The following is a 21,946-nucleotide window of genomic DNA, read 5'->3' as shown; positions in this document are numbered from 1 at the left end:
GGAGAGCTTGGTCAGGGTCTGGGCTCTGGCCTGCGAAATGGGGACAGTGAGCAGGAAGGACTGGACTTCCAGGGCTGCTGGTCGGCCTGGCCCTACTTCCAGTCGGGCAGTGGCACCCCCTGACCGGAGAGGGACGCGGTGGAGAGGGAGCTGCAGAATGTGCCCACTCCCCTCCGTCCCCTCCAGCATGACCTTCGACAGAGATGGGTGCACCGCAGCGTGGGGGCTGGCAGGTGGAGGCCCACACCAGCCACTCCCTCCCCTGGGCAGCTCCAGCGACCGCCTGGCTGCAGAGGGGTGGTCGGTGGCCTGGGGGGCAGGTGGGCTGATGGCTGATCCCGGGGCTTTGGGGGAAGGCCGGTAGGAGGAGTGAAGCCCTCTCATCCTTCCACCCTCCTTGGGCGTGGTCGCCTGGAGGCCTGGGCAGGCTGTGGCCCCACTCTGTGCTCTGAGGCATTGAGGGCTCAGAGGCCCCTGTGTGGACCAAGTGCGGCCCCACCCCGGCAGATGAGCGTTAAAGTGAAACTGAGCAGGCAGGGAATGGGGTTAGCGGGGCCTGTCTTCAGGACTAGGGGAGTTACGGCAGTCAGATTTTAAGAAAGGATTTCGATGCTGCCACGCTGGGTGCACGGGGCCCCTACGACCCTCCCCAGGCTTGGGACCTGTGCCAGTGTGGAATCAGTGTGGAAAAAGACCCCCAAGAATATCTCAAAAGCTTCCTAAGCCCCCGCTGGGCCGGGGGCTGTCGGAAGCACCTCTGAGGATTAATTTACTAATTATTGTAAGGGTGAGGAGGGTGCTGTTGCTAACCCATTTTACCCAGGAGGAAAGAGAGGCCCAGAGAAGTCAAGTCGTTTGGTCAGAGTCACACAGCTACTCAGGGCCGGATCTGGGATTCTGTCTGGGCAGCACAGCCCAGGTGTCCACACTCCTGACCGGCAGGTGGCCAGCCTCTGCCTAGGTCCCATGCAGACCAAGAGGAGCAGGAGGCCTCCTGGGGGCGCCTAGGGGTGGGTGGTGGGTGATATTTGTGTGAATGTTAATTATTTATTTATTTTTTAATTTTTGAGATGGAGTCTCGCTGTGTCTCCCAGGCTGGAGTGCAGTGGTGCGATCTTGGCTCACTGCAACCTCCGCCTCCCGGGTTCAAGGGATTCTCCCACCTCAGCCTCCGGAATACCTGGGATTACAGGCATGCACCACCACGCCCGGCTAATTTTTGTATTTTTAGTGGAGACCGGGTTTCACCATCTTGGCCAGGATGGTCTCAAACTCCTGACCTCAAGTGATCCGCCCGCCGCGGCCTCCCAAAGTGCTGGCATTACAGGCGTGAGCCACCACGCCCGGCCTGTGAATACTAAATTTTTGAAACCATGTATGCAGTGGTGGGAGGGGCCTGTGTCTGCCTTTTCACATTTGCCCCTTTCTCCTCACAACCCGGTGGTGTAGTAACCGTCCCTGCTGGAGCCGCCTCTGCAGCGAGATTGAAAAGGAAGAAGGAGGGGGCAACTCCTGCCCCAGCCCCCAGGTCCCTGTGCAGAGGCCAGCAGCGTCCCCCCTCCTTGAACTCCCCTTGTCTCTTGCCAGTGGATCCCACCCCCGGAAATTGGCCCGAGCCGCCTGGCACCAGGAAGGAGGCCATTAGTGTTTGTGAACCGGAACCGCCCCCACTCGGCTGGGCTGAGGAGGTGTGGGGGATGCAGGAGAGCCCTGGCCGGGAGGAGGCATTTGAGGTGGCTGGGGGATGATGGGAATGTGTGCAGAAAGGTGGCCCAGCCGAGGGAAGAGCCGGGAGCGGAGCCGGGCACGGAGCCGGGCCAGGAGGCAGCATCGTGGAGCGTCTGGGGGCCGGACCCTGCTGCGGGGGATGTTTTTGGGCAGCCCACAGCAAGCAAAGAGGCCGCCACATTTGCAGCTGACTCAGGAGTCGGGCCCCAGCTGCCTTCGGGCCCAAGGCCTCCTGTGCCTGGCTGGGTGTCTTGGGTCCTCGCTGGGCCCCTCTGCCTCAGTTTCCCCAAATGCAAGGTGGGGACGGTATGAGGGAGAAGGGTTGGGTCTTTCATAGCCTTGCCAATGTCTTGGCCTCACGTCTCACACTCTCTTCACCTCCCCTTCCTGCTGAGAGAGTGCTGTGCTCCTTGCCCAGCCTGTGCCCCCCAGGCACGCCTTCACCCCGGTTCTTCCTCGCCGTCCGTCTGTCTCCACCTCGCCCAAGTCTGCCCTGCTCCTGTGCTCGGAAGTGGCCTCTTTCAAGCGACATCCCAGTCCCAGTATACAGCAGGTGCCACATATTTGCTGAATTTGCTGAGGGGCAGACGTGGGTCCAGATTTTCGCTCTCGGGCCTGGGCGGCTGGCCCCTTCGGAAGTGCAGTTGGTGCCAGGGTGCGGTGGCTCATGCCTGAGATCCCAGCACTTTGGGAGGCCGAGGCAGGCAGATCACCTGAGGTCAGGAGTTCGAGAGCAGCCTGGCCAACATGGTGAGTTCCCGTCTCTACTAAAAATACAAAAATTAGCCGGGTGTGGTGGTGAATGCCTGTAATCCCAGCTACTCGGGAGGCTGAGGCAGGAGAATCACTTGAATCCAGGAGGCAGAGGTTACAGTGAGCGGAGATCGCGCCGCTGCATTCCAGCCTGGATGACAGAGTGGGACTTGGTCTCAAAAAAAAAAAAAAGAAACAAAAAAAGAAGTGCAGTTGGTCTATTCCTGAAGCCTCTGGGGCTGTGGGTGGCTCTACACCCCGGCCTGATGTCTGGAAGTCTGCAGAGGCGTGCCGGGCGCTTCCCTGGGGTGCTGGTGGGAAAGCAAGTTCAAGGACCCAAGTTCAAGGTTTGGGTTCCGGAGGTTCAAGTTCCCTTCTTTGTAGGTGATTACGGTTCATGCCTGAATTGGAACAGGCGTGAAAACCAAGAAGAAGGGGTTTGGCCTTATGGAACCCCAGGGCTGTGGCAGGGTCTTCTGTGCCTCCCAGAGCAAAATTAGGTCAAAAATAAGTATAGTTCATTCCTACTCCCTTCACCCCAACCGCCGCTGATTCTAAAGGCCACACAGGTCCACTTGGGAAAGCCTGAGTCGTGCAAAGGAGGGCGTCCCCGCGGGAGAGGGGCCGGGGCCGGAGGGTGTCCCTGCGGGAGGGGCTGGGGCTGGAGAGGACACGAAGGCCCAGGGAGGGACGGTCTGAGGAGGTCGCATTCTCCGAGGCTTGCCCTCATCCACCCCCCAGCCCCGGTGTCACCCAGGGGGCTGGGCAGGCCTGGCAGGGTGGAGACCTGGGCAGATCCAGGGTTTGTGCCCTGGGAGCTCTGGGGGGCACAGGGCAGGTGTCGGGTGGAGAGAGGCTGGTGGCTTCCTGACTGCCCTCGGTCCAGCTCCAGGGCTAAGTGCCCTGTGGCCGGCCTGCTGTCTCCTGCTGCTGCTGACTTTCAGATCTGTGTTTCTGAATTGTCTTCAGCTGGGGAGGCCCCGTGTGAGGGGAGACAGATGAGATGCTCCCCAAAGCCAGGATCCGTTATGTCTCCTCGGGTCCTCGAGAGGACTGGTCGGGGAGGGGCTGCTCCAAGACCCCACCAGGACAGGCGGCCCCTGGGCCCCGCCTCAGATGGCTGAACGGGTCAGCGGGAGATCAGCCTGGGGGTGCAGCTCTGCAAATCCATGGTGATGAATTCCGGCATTAGGGCGAGGGAATAAACCCCCCATTATCCCGGGGGGGTCGGCCCTGGGGGCAGGGCGAGGCGACGGTTTCCCTGGCTCCAGTCACGGCAGGAAGGCCCAGCGTGTGCAGGATGGTGGGGCGTGCACGGACCCATACCCCAGGTGGCAGTGGCCTGCCCTCTGGTCTGTGTGGAGGGGTCAGGGGTTGGGGTGGCCAAGGCCTCCCCACTCTCTTCAGGGCCTTCCCTATGTTCCCTGCTCGAAAACGGACATCTTTGTCCAGGCATGGTGGCTCACGCCTGTAATCCCAGCACTTTGGGAGGCAGAGGCGGGAGGATCTCTTGAGCCCAGGAGTTCGAGACCAGCCTGGGCAACATAGCAAGACCCCCCATCACTACAAAAAGTTAAAAAATTAGCCAGGTGTGGTGGCGTGCACCTGTAGTCCCAGCTACTCTGGAGGCTGAGGTGGGAGGATCACCTGAGCCCAGGAGGTTGAGGCTGCAGTGAGCTATGATCATGCCACTGCACTCCAGTCTACGAAACAGAATAAGAGCCTGTCTCAAAAAAATAAAAAACCTAAAAACCCACATATTCAAGCCCCCTTCATCAGCTCACCACTCACTTGGGCCGGGCCCTGCCTCACCCCCCGCCCCACGGTTCAGCCTCCCACCCAAACAGCACTGGCCGCCTCTCTCCTGCCAGATGCCTCCCCGGCCCCCTTTCTGGCCTCCCGGCTGCCAGCATGGGCCTCTCCAGACATCGGTCCTTCTTTCCCTGTCACCTCAACCTCCTGCCTGGCTCCAGCCCTCCCCTGTCATGTCCGCCCACATTCCCTGGTCCCGAGGCTGCCCACCAGCCTTGAAGGGAGCATCAGCCTCCACACCTGCTGCCCCTCTTCAGGCACCGCCCTCCCCTCACCATCTCATCCACCCACACACCACCTCCTCCGAGGAGCCCTCCCGCCCGCCCGGGGCTGACAGGCCCCCCAGGTTGGTCTCCTTGTGGCACCCCCCAAGGCATCCCATGTGTCTGTCTTGGGGCTGGGCCTGGCCTGTGTGGTCATCGTGTTCCCCGGTGCCCGGTGGGACAGTTCAGTGAACATCTGCCCCGTCTTGGGATCACCCGGGAACCGGAGATCTCCCCCCGTCCCCAGCCCATAGCGTCTCCCTATCTTAATCCCGGGCACCTGCCACGGATCTGCCCGTGACTCCACAGCTGAGAGCGCTGTCTCCTAATCCCCCGGCCCGAGGCTCTCCCTTAATCACCGACCTCCAGCCCCTAATCCTCTCCCGGATTTGCCCCATCTGTAAATCCTGGACGGCCTCCGGCCTGAGGCTGGGCTCCTGCGGGGAGGGCCCGGCTGCCCTCGCCCGTTCCCCAACCCGGGACTCAGGTTCCCACAGGGGCTGAAGACCCCCTGGGCAGGCCCTCCCCTGGGATCCAAGGGGCTGAGGGTCCTGGGCCTTCTGTTGCCAGGAGACCTGGTGTCCTCGTGGGGTTTGGGAGCCGGGTCAGCGGCCTCCTCCCCCGAGCTTCATCCAGCCCTGGAGAAATGGGGCCTGCATCGGCTTTGGGAACTTCCAGGGGAAGAACCCTGAGCTCCGGGCAGGAGAATGACACATGGTCTCTCTGGGTTCCCATCCCACTGTTTCACTTATGGCTGGGGGAGCCTCAGTTTCCCTGTCTGAGCCGAGAGAGAGGCTGGGCGGCTGTTGGAGGAGGGCTGAGCTCACGTTGGTGTCAGGTGCCGGGGGCCCCACTGAAGCCGCTCTGGAGTGGGAGGGGGTCCGAGGCTTCCTCAGGTCCCCCAGGCGTGAGAGCTGAGGCCTGAAGGTGTCCCCGGGGACCCAGCCTCATCCCCGGCCTCGGGAGCTGGTCTCCCTCCCTGCCCGCGAGGGCCGAGCTGGAGGAAATGGCAGGACCTCGGCGTTTCCGAGGAAGGGGCCCTCGTAGAGGCCTCACTGTTACCTGTTGGGGATGGCTTTTAAATACAGGATTTAATGATGGTCTCTGATGTTCCCGTGACAGCTGAGGGGGACCTGTCCCTGCTCAGCACTGGGTTTGGACAAGGAGGGCACACAGTGCCCGGGGGCTGCTGGGGCCCGCTTGGGTCCCTGTGGTGGCTGGATGGGGAAACGGCTGCTGGATGCGGCTGCACAGAGTGTGAGGGGGAGTGGGGGCGGGCTTTGGGCCTTCCCCTGACCCCAGGTCCCCTCTCTGGGGTCCTGTCTTCTGGAGCTGGCTCCTCCTCCCCAGGGCGAGAGGCAGGAGAGGGTCTCCCAAGGTCACTTGGTCTAGTGCTGGGCAAGGAGAGGGTTGGGGTGCACCGGCAGAGACAGTGATGCCCTGCAGAGCTCTGGGGTCCCCTCTGCCCCAGGCCTCGGTTTCCCCTTGGGAGGGGACATGTGTGGACGCCCTTCCTCCTCCTCATCTCTGAATGGTGACAACGAGGGTTGCGGCCCCAAGCCCTGCTTGGAGACATGGTGGTTGGAACGGGCAGGCCCCGCCCCACGAGGGACCCTAGGAGTGGCCACCCCACCTGTTCCTTCTCCTAGGCCCCTCTGCTCCGACCCCTGTAATCCCCAGGAATACTGCCCTGCTGGGCAAGATGGGCTGAGGAGTCCTTTTCCGGGACACAGGAGCAGAAGGCTCAAGGGAGGAGGTTTCCAGACAGTATGGGCTGTAGATAAGAGGACAGTCCTGGGGTCTCATCCTGCAGCCCCACTTCCATCAGAGGGGAGGTATGGTACCTGCCCCCAGCTTACCCCAAGAATAAAGGGGAGAATGTCTGTTAATCATCACCTGGAAGGGTGGCCCTCATGTTATATGGCCGTTTAAAACCAGGTGCCCCTTGGCGGTTTCTAGGTCTCTTTGGCTGTTTCTAGGTCCCCCCCTTGGTGGTTTGTAGGTACCCCGCCTTGGCGGTTTCTAGGTCCTCCTGGTGGTTTCTAGGTCCTTCTGGTGGTTTCTAGGTCCTTCTGGTGGTTTCTAGGTCTCCTTGGTGGTTTCTAGGTCCTCCGGGTGGTTTCTAGGTCCCCCTTGGTGGTTTCTAGGTCCTTCTGGTGGTTTCTAGGTCTCCTTGGTGGTTTCTAGGTCCTCCTGGTGGTTTTTAGGTCCTCCTCGTGGTTTCTAGGTCTCCTTGGTGGTCTCTGGAGCCCCCTGGGAGTTTCTCCCCACCCCTTGTAGGGGAGGTTTCTAGGCCCTGTGGCCTTCTCAACTGATTTTTCCTGCTTGTTTTGTCCCAAGGCTGGTGCTCGAAGGTGGGAGGCAGGTCTCAATCCAGAGGGTGAGGCTGGGGCTGAGCTCCATGGTGAGCGCCCTTGGGGCTGAGGGGCAGGGAGCCAGCGGCAGGCAGGTGGCATCCCATCAGCCGACTCGGTGCTGGGGCCCTGGGGGTCTCGTTGCTGAGCAGATGCATCAGATTGGGGGCCTGAGCCCTCATGTCCTGTCTAGACTCAGGGAAAGGAAGGCCTTAAATTTCGAGTGATTAGTCACTTGATTTCACCCTTCAAGCCTGTGAATGGACCCCTCCCCACTCCAAGATCAAGTCAGCCTTTTTTTTTTTTTTTTTTTTTTTTTTGAGACAGAGTCTCACTCTATCACCCAGGCTGGAGTGCAGTGGCGCAGTTTTGCTTCACTGCAGCCTCGACTTCATGGGCTCGAGCGATCCTCCTACCTTGGCCTCCCAAGTAGCTGGGTCCACAGGTGCACACCACCACGCCGGCTAATTTTTGTATTTTTTTGTAGAGGCGGGATCTCACTATCTTGCCCAGGCTGGTCCTGAACTCCTGAGCTTCTGTGATCCTTTAGTCTTGGCCTCCCAAGGTGCTGGCATTAGAAGCATGAACCCCTGCACCCATCCTTCCCTTCTTTTTTCTCTTGAGACAGAGTCTCACTCTGTTGTCCAGGCTGGAGTGCAGTGGCGGGATCTCGGCTCACGGCAAGCTCCACCTCCCAGGTTCACGCCATTCTGCTGCCTCAGCCTCCTGGGTAGCTGGGACTACAGGCGCCCGCCACCACACACAAAAAAATAATAAATGTTTGTATTTCTAGTAGAGACGGGGTTTCACCGTGTTGGCCAGGATGGTCTGGATCTCTTGAGCTTGTAACCTGCCTGCCTCAGCCTCCTTAAGCGCTGGGATTACCGGCGTGAGCCACCGTGCCCGGCCTGAGTCAGCCCTTCTCCAGGTTTTATCCCCGGCCCGGGTGGTTCTTGGGGGGCGTCCCGAGGTGGTGGATACTTGGAAGAAGAGACTGAGGTTCTCAGGGGCTGCAGGAACTCACCCAAGGTCACTGTGCCAGCAAGCGGGTGCCAGCCCAGGTCTGGCTGGTGCCGCCACGATGCGAGTCGCTGGGTCCCTTCCAGCCTTTGGCTCTTGCAGACCGAGCTGCTGTGACCATCTTGGTACAAATGGCTTTTTAATTTTTTTCTCTTCCTTTTGGACGATTTCCCCGGGATCCTTTCCCCGAAGTGCAGTGTCTGGGTCACCTCGCAGGCGTGGTGTTAACAGCTTTTCCCTCGAGGAGTCATCCAGAAACAAGGAGCCAACTTTCGGCAGCTCCTGAAACAAAGCTCCTGGCGGCCACGCCAGCGATGGGCTCCCAGGTTTTCCTTTATTGATGCTAACTTTGGGGAGTCCCTCCAGCCCCTCGGCGTCTCCTCCGAAAGGATGTGGGGACCCCGGCCATGATAGGGAGGGGCTGGGCCTGGGGTGGGGATAAGGCCTCAAGAATTGGCCGGACGCAGTGGCTCATGCCTGTAATCCCAGCACTTTGGGAGGCCGAGGCGGGTGGATCAGGAGGTCAGGAGATCGAGACCATCCTGGCTAACACGGTGAAACCCCGTCTCTACCAAAAATACAAAAAGTTAGCCGGGCGAGGTGGCGGGCGCCTTTGGTCCCAGCTACTCGGGGGCTGAAGCAGGAGAATGGCGTGAACCCCCGGGGGGCGGAGCCTGCAGTGAGCCGAGATCGTGCCACTGCACTCCAGCCTGGGTAACAGTGAGACTCCGTCTCAAAAAAAAAAAAAAAGCCTCAAGAACTAAGAAGGCTGAGTTGATCCCGGGGTGGGGAGGGGTCCTCTCGTGGGTGTGTGTGTGTGTGTGTGTGTCTGTGTGTGTTTCAGTCAGAGGGTCTCCTGTTGCCAAGGCTGGTCTCGAACTCCGGGGCTCAAGCGATCCTCCCACTTCAGCCTCCCAAAATGTTGGAATTACAGGCATCGGCCAGTGTGTCTGGCCTACCCCTCAAGCCCCCAGTGTTAATGGCAAAATCAAATGAATCTTTGTGCTGGAAATTCAAGACCCTCCCTTGTCTGAGTCAGGCACACGCAGGGCATGTAGGCTCAGAGCCCAGTCTGGAACCTCCCCTTCAACAAGAGCCCTTGGCCCCAGAGCCCAGAGGTTTTGTTTTGTTTTATTTTGTTTTGTTCTTTGAGACGGAATCTCGCTCTGTCTCCCAGGCTGGAGTGCAGTGGCATGATCTCGGCTCACTGCAACCTCCGCCTCCTGGGTTCAAACAATTCTCCTGCTTCAGCCTCCCGAGTAGCTGGTACTACAGGGGCCTGCCACCACGCCCGGCTAATTTTTGTATTATTATTATTTTTTGAGATGGAGTCTCACTCTGTTGCCAGGCTGGAGTGCCGTGGCATGATCTCAGCTCACTGCAACCTCCGACTCCCTGGTTCAAGCGATTCTCCTGCCTCAGCCTGGGATTACAGGCACATGCCATCATGCCCAGCTAAATTTTTTTTTTTGTATTTTTTGTAGAGATGGGGTTTCACTATGTTGGCCAGGCTGATCTTGATCTCCTGACCTTGTGATGCGACCGCCTCGGCCTCCCAGAGTGCTGGGATTACAGGTGTGAGCCACCACACCCGGCCTAATTTTTGTATTTTTAGAGACGGGGTTTCACCATATTGGCCAGGCTGGTCTCAAACCCCTGACCTCAAGTGATCCGCCTGCCTTGGCCTCCCAAAGTGCTGGGAACACAGACGTGAGCCACTGCGCCCAGCAGGCTTTTTTCTTCTATCAGTTTTCCACTTAACCGTTTTAAAACCTATGAATCAGTGTCATTAAGCCCATTCGTGCTGTTGTACAACCGTCACCACTATCCATATTCATACCTTTCTCATTCCCCCGGACGGAAACCGCACCCCGCACATGCCACTCCTCATCCCTCCAACCCCCGGCCCCCAGCACCCACGCATCCCCTTCCTGTCTCTCTGGATTGGCCTGTCCTGGACATGTCATAGAAATGTGGTCACACGACCAGGCGCGGTGGCTCACACCTGTAATCCCCGCACTTTGCGAGGCTAAGGCAGAAGGATCACAAGGTCAGTGGGTCGAGACCAGCCTGACCAACATGGGGAAACTCTGTCTGTACTAAAGATACAAAAATTAGGAGTGGTGGCTCATGCCTGTAATCCCAGCTACTCAGGAGGCTGAGGCAGGAGAATCGCTTGAACTCGGGTGGCGGAAGTTGCAATGAGCCGAGATGGCGCCATTGCATTGCAGCCTGGGCAACAGGGTGAGACTCCGTCTCAGAAAAAAAAAAAAAAATGGCTTCTCTCAGCATGACGTCCTCAAGGGGCATCTGAGCCATCGCCTGGGTCAGAGCCTCGCTCCTTTTCACGGCTGAGTCGTGTTCCATGGTGGACGGGTCGCGCCGCGTTTGTCCCTCTATCTGGTGATGGGCACCTGGGCTGCCTCTGCCTTTTCGCTGCTGTGGATCGAGCTGGTGTGAACACGGCGGAGTGGGCATCGTCCGCAATTGAGCTGGTGTGAACACGGCGGAGTGGGCGTCCGTCTTTGTTTTCATTTCTTTGGGTATAATCTTGGGGCGGGGAAGTGCTGGTAATTTTATGTCTTTTTAAGGAGCCACCCGTGTTTGCTCGGAGTGGTTTTGATTTTCATTTTCTCGACAGCGAAAGGGCCGGGCATCTGTCTAGGTGGCCATTTGCTGACTCTCTATGATCTCCTGTGTGGACGCGGCACTCCCAGCACCGTGCCTGGCCGGCCATACGCAGGCCCTGAACCCACAGGCCCTTTTCTGCCAGAGCTTCCCAGGGAGAGTTTTGGGATCCACCTTGGGGACTTGGACCCTGGCCGGTTGTATCTGGGAGTGGAAACACCCTCTGGTCTCTTGTCCACGGGTATTTATCATACAGAACGTCCTAATGGTGCCACGTCCGGCTCGGCCGTTCCTCCCACCCTCTCGGTCTCCCCTGTGGCACCAGCCCCGTCTCTGCTTCGCTCGCCTCCGTCCTGTGTGGGCCCCACTTCCTCCTCTCTCCTCCTGCGTGGAAGCTCCACTTCCTCCTCTCTCCTCCTGCGTGGATGCCTGACTTCCTCACTTCCTCCTCTCTCCTCCTGCGTGGATGCCTGACTTCCTCACTTCCTCCTCTCTCCTCCTGCGTGGAAGCTCCACTTCCTCCTCTCTCCTCCTGCGTGGATGCCTGACTTCCTCACTTCCTCCTCTCTCCTCCTGCGTGGAAGCTCCACTTCCTCCTCTCTCCTCCTGCGTGGACGCCCCACTTCCTCCTCTCTCCTCCTGCGTGGAAGCCCCACTTCCTCCTCTCTCCTCCTGCGTGGAAGCTCCACTTCCTCCTCTCTCCTCCTGCGTGGAAGCTCCACTTCCTCCTCTCTCCTCCTGCGTGGAAGCCCCACTTCCTCCTCTCTCCTCCTGCGTGGACACCCCACTTCCTCCTCTCTCCTCCTGCGTGGAAGCCCCACTTCCTCCTCTCTCCTCCTGCGTGGAAGCCCCACTTCCTCCTCTCTCCTCCTGCGTGGAAGCTCCACTTCCTCCTCTCTCCTCCTGCGTGGAAGCCCCACTTCCTCCTCTCTCCTCCTGCGTGGACACCCCACTTCCTCCTCTCTCCTCCTGCGTGGACGCCCCACTTCCTCCTCTTTCCTCCTGCGTGGACGCCCCACTTCCTCTTCTCTCCTCCTGTGTGGACACCTCACTTCCTCCTCACTTCCTCCTCTCTCCTCCTGCGTGGACGCCCCACTTCCTCCTCACTTCCTCCTCTCTCCTCCTGCGTGGAAGCTCCACTTCCTCCTCTCTCCTCCTGCGTGGATGCCTGACTTCCTCACTTCCTCCCCTCTCCTCCTGCATGGACGCCCCACTTCCTCCTCACTTCCTCCTCTCTCCTCCTGCGTGGACGCCTTACTTCCTCCCCTCTCCTCCTGCGTGGACACCTCACTTCCTTCCCTCTCCTCCTGCGTGGACACCTCACTTCCTTCCCTCTCCTCCTGCGTGGACACCTCACTTCCTTCCCTCTCCTCCTGCGTGGACGCCCCACTTGCTCCTCACTTCCTCCTCTCTCCTGCGTGGACGCCTCACTTCCTCACTTCCTCCCCTCTCCTCCTGCGTGGACGCCCCACTTCCTCTGGAAATGCAGCCAGTGCTGCCCTGGTTCAGTCTTGCTGTGGCCCCTGTGGATGCTCCCGCTTCTCAGTAAGGCATCTGGGGCCCTCACCTCCCGGCGTGAGCTGAGCACGGTTCATTTCCCACACTGGCTTCCCGCCTTCGCTCTCCCTGTGCGCGCCGCCGTGCCTGGCCCTGCTGCTTCCCAGTGCCCCTCTGCAGCCCAGCTCCTCTCTGCTCCTCCGGTCTCCTGTCTATTTTTTTAACGCCAACGTTGTGCCAGGCACATTGTCCCTCTCTGGTCATGTGAAGCATTTAATCTATTTTGAGCCACCTCTTGGGCCTTGTGAGGTCTCCTGCATCTTCAAGGACACGGGGTCAAAGCTGGGCCTGAGGAAGGGACCTGGGGCTAGGGCAGCGCAGTGGGCATTGGGCTCCCTCGGAGCTGGGTGGCCTTCCTGGGGGTGGGAGCCTGGTCCCCGGGGAGGAGTGCCCAGGGCTGGTCCCGCAGGCGCCCCGGGGGAAGGCACCGGCCTGAGGTGTGGGCACCCTCGCCCCCAGGTTCTACTGGGACTTCACCATGCTGCTGTTCATGGTGGGAAACCTCATCATCATCCCGGTGGGCATCACCTTCTTCAAGGACGAGACCACCGCCCCGTGGATCGTGTTCAACGTGGTCTCGGACACCTTCTTCCTCATGGACCTGGTGTTGAACTTCCGCACCGGCATTGTGATCGAGGACAACACGGAGATCATCCTGGACCCCGAGAAGATCAAGAAGAAGTACCTGCGCACGTGGTTCGTCGTGGACTTCGTGTCCTCCATCCCCGTGGACTACATCTTCCTTATCGTGGAGAAGGGCATCGACTCCGAGGTCTACAAGACGGCGCGTGCCCTGCGCATCGTGCGCTTCACCAAGATCCTCAGTCTCCTGCGGCTGCTGCGCCTCTCACGCCTCATCCGCTACATCCACCAGTGGGAGGAGGTGAGGTGGGGCGGGGCCAAGGCCGCAGGGGCGGGGCTATGAAGGTGCTGGGCGGGGCTACAATGGTGCATGGGTGGGGCCAAGGCTGCAGGGGCGGGGCTATGAGTTATCTGGGTGCGGTCAAAGCTCCAGGGTTGGGGCCATGAGAGATCTGGGTGGGGTCAAGGCCCCAGGGGTGGGGCTATGAGGGATCTGGGTGGGGTCAAGGCCCCAGGGGTGGGGCTATGAGAGATCTGGGTGGGGTCAAGGCCCCAGGGGTGGGGCTATGAGAGATCTGGGTGGGGTCAAGGCCCCAGGGGTGGGGCTATGAGAGATCTGGGTGGGGCCAAAGCCCCAGGGGTGGGGCTATGAGGGTGCAGGGGCAGGGCTGTGAGGGTGCTGGGGTGGAGCTACAATGGTGCAGTGGTAGGGCCAAGACAGCAGGGGTGGGGCTATCAGGGTGCTGAGCAGGGTCGAGGCAGCAGGGGCAGGGCTATGATGCTGCTGGGGTGGGGCCACGATATCTGGGTGGGGTCAAGGAGCAGGGGCAGGGCTGTGAGGGTGCTGGGCGGGGTCAAGGCGTCAGGGCAGGGATATGCGGGTTGTGCTGAGGGGGTCGAGGTAGCAGGGGCGGGGCTAAGGGTTGTGCTGGGTGGGGTCAAGGCTGCAAGGGCGAGGCTATGAGGGTTGAGCTGTGTGGGGTCAGGCAGCAAGAGTGGGGCTATGAGGGTTGTGCTGGGGTGGGGTCAGACATCGGGGTGGGGCTATGAGGGTTGTGCTGGGGGGATCAAGCAGCAGGGGTGGGGTTATGAGGGTTGTGCTGGGGCGGGGTCAGACATCAGGGTGGGGCTATGAGGGTTGTGCTGGGCGGGGTCAGGCAGCAGGGGCGGGGCTGTGAGGGTTGTGATGGGGCGGAGTCAGACATCAGGGATGGGGAGCTGTGGATTTGGGGGGTGTCCTGGGGCAGGGGCTGTGGATTTGGGGGGGTCCTACAGTAAGGGCTGTAGGTTTGGGCGGGGGTCCTGGGGCGGGGGCTGTGGATTTGGGTAGGAGTCCTGGGGTGGGGGCTGTGGAGTGGGGGTCCTGGGGTGGGGGCTGTGGATTTGGGGTTGGGGCCGCAGGGTGGGGCGGGGGTCCTGGGGTGGGGGCCGTGGATTTGGGCTAGGGGTCCTGGGATGGGGGCCATGGATTTGGGGGTGGGGGTCCTCGGGCGGGGCTGCAGGGTGGGGTGGGGTCCTGGGGTGGGGGCCGTGGATTTGGGGTTGGGGGTCCAGGGGTGGGGGTCCTGGGATGGGGGCGGTGGATTTGGGGTTGGGGGTCCTGGGGCGGGGCCTTGGATTTGGGGGACAGGGCCAGGAGCTCCCGCAGTGGGGGTGCACAGGGCTGGGGCTCTGATGGTGGGGGGCCGGCAGGGCAGCGAGTAGGGTGGGCTTACGGCACCTTCCTGCAGATCTTCCACATGACCTATGACCTGGCCAGCGCGGTGATGCGTATCTGCAACCTCATCAGTATGATGCTGCTGCTCTGCCACTGGGATGGCTGCCTGCAGTTCCTGGTGCCCATGCTGCAGGACTTCCCACGCAACTGCTGGGTGTCCATCAACGGCATGGTGGTGAGCGCCGCGGGCCCAGACGGAGGGGGTCCCAGGCCCCCTTATCCCCCTTACAGAGGGGTGACCCAGGCCCCCTTATCCCCCTTACAGAGGGGTGACCCAGGCCCCCTTATCCCCCTTACAGAGGGGTGAACCCAGGCCTTTCAGAGGTGGAGACAAGACCCCCCCCTTATGGAGGGGAGGACTCAGGCCCTTACAGAGGTGGGGACCCAGGCCCCCTTATCCCCCTTACACGGGAAGACTCAGGCCTCTTTACAGAAGGGGACCCAGGACTGCAGCCCCAGCGCTGGCCCCTTAGTGCCCCTTGGGGCTGAAACAGCCACTTGGAACGTTTCAGGCCTGGGACCATCCATGGAGAGAAGTCGAGTGTGATTGTGATGAGTCCTGTCACCCAGACATCTGCTTAGTGCTTTTTCCAATGGATTTCGCTTTTAACTTACTTCCATTTATTATTATTATTTTATTTACTTACTTTTTTTGAGACTGAGTTTCACTCTGTCACCCAGGCTGGAGTGCAGTGGCACGATCTCGGCTCACCGCAAACCCCACCTCCCGGGGTTCAAGCAATTCTCTCGCCTCAGTCTCCCGAGTAGCTGGGATTACAGGCGCTCACCACCACACCTGGCTAATTTTAGTACTTTTAGTAGAGACGGGGTCTTGCCATGTTGGTCAGGCTGGTCTCAAACTCCTGACCTCAGGTGATCCACCCGCCTTGGCCTCCCAAAGTACTGGGATTATAGGGGTGAGCCCCTGTGCCCAGCCTCATTACATACATTTATTCAAAAGAACAATTTAAGAGCTGGGTATGGTGGTGCTCACTTGTGGTCTCAGCTACTCAGGAGGCTGAGGGGGTTGGATCCCTTGTTTTTTGTTTTTTTGTTTTTTTTTTTTGAGATGGAGTCTCGCTCTGTCTCCCAGGCTGGAGTGCAGTGGCGCGATCTCGGCTCACTGCAAGCTCCGCCTCCGGGGTTCACGCCATTCTCCTGCCTCAGCCTCCCGACTAGCTGGGATTACAGGCGCCCGCCACCACGCCCAGCTAATTTTTTGTATGTTTAGTAGAGACGGCGTTTCACCGTGTTAGCCAGGATGGTCTCGATCTCCTGACTTCGTGATCCGCCCGCCTCGGCCTCCCAAAATGTTGGGATTACAGGCGTGAGCCACCACACCCGGCCTGGTTGGTTCCCTTGAGCCCAGAAGTTGAGGCTGCAGTGAGCCATGATTGTACCATTGCACCCCAGCCTGGGCCACAGAGCAAGACCTGATCTCTAACAACTAAAGAAAAATTTACATCATAGCCCTGAAATGGGAAAGTGGTATCACATACCAAAGAAATAATAAATGGGCCAGGCATGGCTGCTCACACCTGTAATCCCAGCACTTTGGGAGGCCGAGGAGGGCGATCACCTGAGGTCAGGAGTTGGAGACCAGCCTGACCAACATGCTGAAACCCTGTCTCTACTAAAAATACAAAAATTAGCCAGGCGTGGTGGCACACACCTGTAATTCCAGCTACTGTAGAGGCTGAGGCAGGAGAATCACTTGAACCCAGGAGCAGAGGTTGCAGTGAGCTGAGATCGCACCACTGCACTCCAGCCTGGGCAACAGAGGCAGACTTTGTCTCAAAAAAATAAAAATAAGTAAAAGCAAAAGGAAAGGGCTGGGTGTGGTGACTCACGCCTGTAATCCTGTCACTTTGGGAGGCCGAGGCGGGCGGATCACGAGGTCAGAAGTTTGAGACCAGCCTGACCAACATGGAGAGACCCCATCTCTACTGAAAATACAAAACTAGCCGGGCGTGGTGGCGCCTGTCATCCCAGCTACTCGAGAGGCTGAGGCAGGAGAATGCTTGAACCTGGGAACGGAGGTTGCCGTGAGCCGAGATCGTGCCACTGCACTCCAGCCTGGGCCACAAGAGCGAAACTCTGTCAAAAAAAAAAAAAAAAAAAAAAAAATGGAATAATAAATGAAGTTAGGTCCCAGATACCCCTTGCTTCCTGGCTGAGATGTGCTGACTCTTTAGAAGGGTTAGCTGTGGGAGCCCTCGGCCGTTAGAGCCAGGTTGGTGCCCAGTGAGCCTCTGTCCCTGCCTGGGGAGTGCTGTGCCCCAGCCTCCAGCCGCATATGGGACTTGGGACGTGTTTCGTTTGGACACAGAGCAGGTGGGCATTGATGGGGTCAGGAGCTACAGAGGGAAGACCCGCCAGTGCCCCTCCCCAGAGCCTGGCACAGCTGCCCGGGCTGAGGCAGCCCATTGTCCGGCTGCCACCCGCACATGTGGTCCCATTTCCTGAACAGAGCCCCGCGGCCCCCCTTTCCCAGCTGGGTCAGCTGAGGACTTGGTTCGGCAGGACCTCCTGGGCCGGCCTCGTGTCTCCGCCCGCCCTGCCCCTCTGCTCTGGCCCACATGCTCCCTGGAACTTTCGTCCCCTCTTGACCTCACAGATGTTCTGATCTCAGAGGCTGCAAAAGGCGGGATCCAGACTCTCGCCCTTGGGGTCCCAGTTTCCCCAGGAGTGAAGCGGGCAGGTAGCATCAGCCCTGGCCCTACTGCCGACTCACTGTGACAAGTGTGCAAACCATGTCATCTACCTGGGTCTCCGTTTCTCTTGGTTACCTCTGAGCATGGGGAGCTCACCACCTCCAGTGCTTGGGGGAGGGTGGGTGCTGGGCCCTTGAGGACCGAGGGCACCCGGGGCGTGAGCACCTGCCCACTACCGCCCCTCCTGGTGGCCTTGCAGAACCACTCCTGGAGCGAACTGTATTCCTTCGCACTCTTCAAGGCCATGAGCCACATGCTGTGCATTGGGTACGGCCGGCAGGCGCCCGAGAGCATGACGGACATCTGGCTGACCATGCTCAGCATGATCGTGGGTGCCACCTGCTACGCCATGTTCATCGGCCACGCCACTGCCCTCATCCAATCGCTGGACTCCTCGCGGCGCCAGTACCAGGAGAAGGTCTGAGGGAGGCGGGCCCTGGCCTGGGTTCTGATGGGGGAGGCAGGCCTGGATCTGGGGTCTGAGAGGGAGTCAGGCCAGGCCGTGGGGTGTGATGGAGGGAGGCAGGCCCAGTCCTGGGGTCTGAGGCGGGAGGGAGGCCTTGCCCTGGGGTCTGTAGACGGAGGTAGTCCTTGCCCTGGGGTCTGTAGACGGAGGTAGTCCCTGTCCTGGGGTCTGAGGGGAGGGGCAGGCCTGGCCCCGGGGTCTGGGGTGGGAGGAAGGCCCGGCCCCAGGGTCTGAGGGGAGAGACAGGCCCGGCCCCGGGGTCTGAGGGGAGAGGCAGGCCCGGCCCCGGGGTCTGAGGGGAGAGGCAGACTGGACCCTCCAGCCAGCTCCAAGTGGCGTGCTCAGGGCAGAGACAGCGTGATGGGGAATAGGGGACCCTGGGGGTTTGTGGCTGTGATTAGGAGGAGGAACAGAAACGTCTCCAGCCGGTGGTGAGAGGCTCTGACCCTGTGACAGGGAGGGAGGTCCGGGGCCTGGAGATGGACGTGGGGTGGGGGCTGGGGAGGGGATGCAGGCTGGGCAGGAAGGGGCTGAGTTGGGATCAGGGCAAGTCAGGGTCAGTCTTTGGACATCAGGAAGCCCCTGGGGCTGAAAGGGGGATGCGGGGGAACCTGGAGCGAGAGCAGGAGAGATGGGCATCGCCAGGAGGCTGGGCCCACCTTGGGGGTCTCTAGGCCGGCTCAGGACGGGGCTGGGGTGGGGAAGGGCCTGGCGGGGTCTGAGAGGCCTGGGGGGTTGCTTCAGGACACGCTGGTGGCTGGCAGTCAGGGCCAGGCTTCAGGGAGAGCAAGGCTGCCCCACTGCTTAGACGCGGCCTCTGGCCTGCAGTGTGCACTGGGCTAATCCTAGGCTTGGCTGTGGAGGGGACACGGGGGAGCTGGGAGGGGTGGAGGGAGATCAGGATTGGCCCCATGGCGGCCCCTGGAGTTGGGCCTCATGCTCTGCTCTGTGCCTCAGTTTCCCTCTGTGAGGCGGCTGGCTGGTCCTAGCTAGGAGCCAAGCGCCCCCCTCTCCCGCGTCCCGAGCAGTGGTTGGCAGGGTCGGCTGGGTCAGCTGGGCCCCGTGCCAGGCGCCCGGCTGTCCGGAAGCCACAGGCCTCACACCCAAACATAAGCTGGTGCCACCACCCGCCCGCCGTCACGGGTTCTGCTGAGCTCAGGGCAGCTGCAGTCAGGCGGGGCTGGGGCGGAAGTGAGGCTGGAGCCGCCGGGGGGCACCATCCTGGGGACAGCAGGGCCTGGCACCCCCACCCGGCACCCACACTCCCTTCCCTTCTCAGGAGGGGCTGACCCGGTGGTTTCCAGAAAGATCATCAGGGAGGGGCCAGAGCCCCCGCAGGGTTGGAGGCCCTGGGAAGGGGGTCCTGTGTGTCAGGCCCTCATAGAGTCAGGTGCCCACCCATTCCTCAGGGATGGGGTTGCTAGATAAAATTCAGGGCACCGGGCCTGGCGCAGTGACTCCTGCCTGTAATCCTGGCACTTCGGGAGGCTGAGACAGGCCAATCACCTGAGGTCAGGAGTTTAAGACCAGCCTGAGCAACACAGCGAGACCTCATCTCTACAAAAAATAAAAAAATCAGCAGAGCATGGTGGTGCACACCTGTAATCCCCACTACTCAGGAGGCTGAGGTGGGAGGATAGCTTGAGGCCAGAGGCTCAAAAAAAAAAAAAAAAATTCAGGTTACATAGTTACACCTGAATTTCAGAGAAACACCAAATTTTCTTAGGATATGTCAAATATTACAAGGATATACTTGCACTAAACATTGTTCTTATTTTTCTGCAATTCAACTTTTTTATTTATTTATTTTGTTCCTTTGTTTTTGAGATGGAGTTTCCATCTGTTGCCCAGGCTGGAGTGCAGTGGCACAATCTCGGCTCACTGCAGCCTCTGCCTCCCGGGTTCAAGCGATTCTCCTGCCTCATCCTCCCGAGTAGCTGGGATTAGAAGCACCCGCCACCACGCCCGGCTAATTTTTGTATTTTTAGTAGAGATGGGGTTTTACCATGTTGGCCGGGCTGGTCTTGAACTCCTGACCTCAAGTGATCCACCCAGCTCCTCCTCCTAAAGTGCTGGGATTACAGGCGTGAGCCACCACGCCCGGCCTGCAATTCAACTTTAAATGGAATTGAACTTTATCCACCAACCCTGCCCCTGTTAATTAATATTATTTTAGAATTATTTAGGATATCGATATCAATTATTCAGAATGTTAATTAAGAATTGACTTGGCCAGGTGAGGTGGCTCACACCTGTAATCCCAGCACTTTGGGAGGCCGAGGCGGGAGGATCCCTTGAGCCCAGGAGTTCAAGACCAGCCTGTGCAATATGGCGAGACCTCATCTCCACAAAAAAACAAAAGAATCAGCCAGGTGTGGTGGCGCACAACTGTAGTCCCTGCTACTCAGGAGGCTGAGGTGGGAGGATTGCTTGAGCCCAGAGGTGGAGGCTGCAGTGAGCTGTGATTGTACCACTGCACTCCAGCCTGGGCAACAGAGCGCGACTCTGTCTCAGAAAAAAAAAAAATGAATTGAGTTTATCATTGAAACGAATCGAACTCTGATTTAAATAGAAGCATGTTTATTTGCTCTTGTTGAATCTGGCGGCCCCTGTGTGTGGCGGAGGCCTGTCTCCCAGCTGCGGGCAGGGGCTGTGTCTGACCCAGCCCTGACTCCCCACGGTACAAGCAGGTGTGAAGGCCTGTCTCCCCGCCATAGGCCGGGGGCTGTCTGACCCACAAGCAGGTGCCTGTGTGCCCGCTGCAGGCCGGGGGCGGTGTCTGACCCAGCCTCGCCTCCTCCCCACAGTACAAGCAGGTGGAGCAGTACATGTCCTTCCACAAGCTGCCGGCCGACTTCCGCCAGAAGATCCACGACTACTACGAGCACCGTTACCAGGGCAAGATGTTCGACGAGGACAGCATTCTGGGCGAGCTCAACGGGCCCCTTCGGGAGGTGAGGCGGGCGCCGGGCGGGCGGGAGGCAGCCTCGGGCACAGGGCTGTCCAACCCCTCCTGGAGCCCAGCAGCCGGTCCCTGAGGGAGGCGCGGTGCCTCGGCTGCAGCAGGAGGCACTCGAGCTAGACCTGTGTACACACCCTCCCCGCCCCGTGAGCCTCTGCACCCCCAGGACCCCCGCCACCCCCGCCTTGCTTCCCGCTGCTCCCTTAGCCGACCTGCCTGGGTCTGTGCCCGACAGGGCGGAGCAGAAGCAGGGCAGGGTGGGGAGGGAGGAGCCACAGAGGCCCCGCTGAGCACCAGGCCCTGGGGGCAGTGAGGCTGACTGGAGCGGGTTTAACTCCCAGCTCTGTTCCTGCAGCCTGGGTGACCCTGGGCAAGTTTCCCGAGGCTGCGGGAACAAATACCCACAGGCTGAGTGGCTTGAACAGCAGAGATTCGGCCTCCCGCCGTCCTGGAGGCCGGAAGCCCAACATCAAGGCGTGGGCCGGGCCGTGCTATCCCCAGAGCCCCTGGGGGGGGATCCTTCCTGCCTCTTCCGGCGTCTGGGGCTCCAGGCGCCCTCGGCTTGCAGATTCATCTCCCTGATCTCTGCCTCCATCTGTTCACAGCCCTCTCCCCTGTGTGTGTCTGTCTCTTCTTGTAAATTCATCCGTCGTTGGATCAGGGCCCACCCGGTTCCTCGTGGCCTCTCTAACTGGGTCACATCTGCAAAGACCCTATTTCCACATAAGGTCCTATTCACAGGAACCGGGGGTCAGGATGTCAGCCTGTCTTTCTGGGAGATGTAGTTCAACCCACAACACGCATCAAGCAGTTACTGAGCACCGACTGCGTGCCCTGCCGTGTGCTTTGAAGGTCCCACCCTCAGGAAGCGGGGCCTAGGGAAGGCGGCTGTGATCACGCAGGCGGCAGAGAGCAGCTCTGGGAAGCGGGGAGAGATGAGGACGGGGAGGCGACATCAGAGCAAGGCCGCGTGTGAGCAGGGCAGGGTGTCCCCGGTGTAGCACCTGGCTCGGGCAGAGGCCCCGAGGAGGGGCCTGGAGGAGCTGGGCGAGGAGGCGGGCAGGACCGGCCTGACACTAGGGACCTTGGGCCCCGGGAATGCTTCTGGGGGGCACGTACACCCATTGCTCCCAGAAGGCACACACTGCGGTTCGCTTCGCCGAAAATGTTTAATTGCATTTGATGACTGTGGTTTTTATTCATTCGTTTGTAGAGATACAACACTCAGACCACAGAATGCATAAAACGCGGTGGCTTTTAGTATTAACAGAGTGGTGCGCCCGACACCACAAGCTAACTCCAGAACGTTCTCATGGGTCCAAAAGGAGACCTGGGCTGTTAATCACCACCTCACTCCCCGTCCCCAGCCCCTGGCAACCCACACTGCTTA

The 21,946-nt window shown here is 59.9% G+C and overlaps 1 protein-coding gene across 1 annotated transcript in view; it reads left to right on the top strand.

Moving 5' to 3' along the window:
* The window catches only part of HCN2 (hyperpolarization activated cyclic nucleotide gated potassium and sodium channel 2), a 30,455-nt gene that overhangs the window by 2,149 nt on the left and 6,360 nt on the right, over positions 1–21,946 (top strand). Inside the window, exons 2-5 of the mRNA XM_030797812.1 lie at positions 12,575–12,998; positions 14,428–14,589; positions 17,328–17,546; positions 20,402–20,548. Of these exons, the coding sequence (XP_030653672.1) occupies positions 12,575–12,998; positions 14,428–14,589; positions 17,328–17,546; positions 20,402–20,548 (952 nt within the window). The remainder of the gene's footprint in view (positions 1–12,574; positions 12,999–14,427; positions 14,590–17,327; positions 17,547–20,401; positions 20,549–21,946) is intronic.

Source organism: Nomascus leucogenys, chromosome 18 (genome assembly GCF_006542625.1).
Source record: "Nomascus leucogenys isolate Asia chromosome 18, Asia_NLE_v1, whole genome shotgun sequence".
In the NCBI taxonomy this organism is placed as follows: Eukaryota; Metazoa; Chordata; class Mammalia; order Primates; family Hylobatidae; genus Nomascus; species Nomascus leucogenys.
The sequence above is the reverse complement of the archived record's forward strand: the minus strand, read 5'-3'. Positions and strand labels throughout refer to the sequence as shown.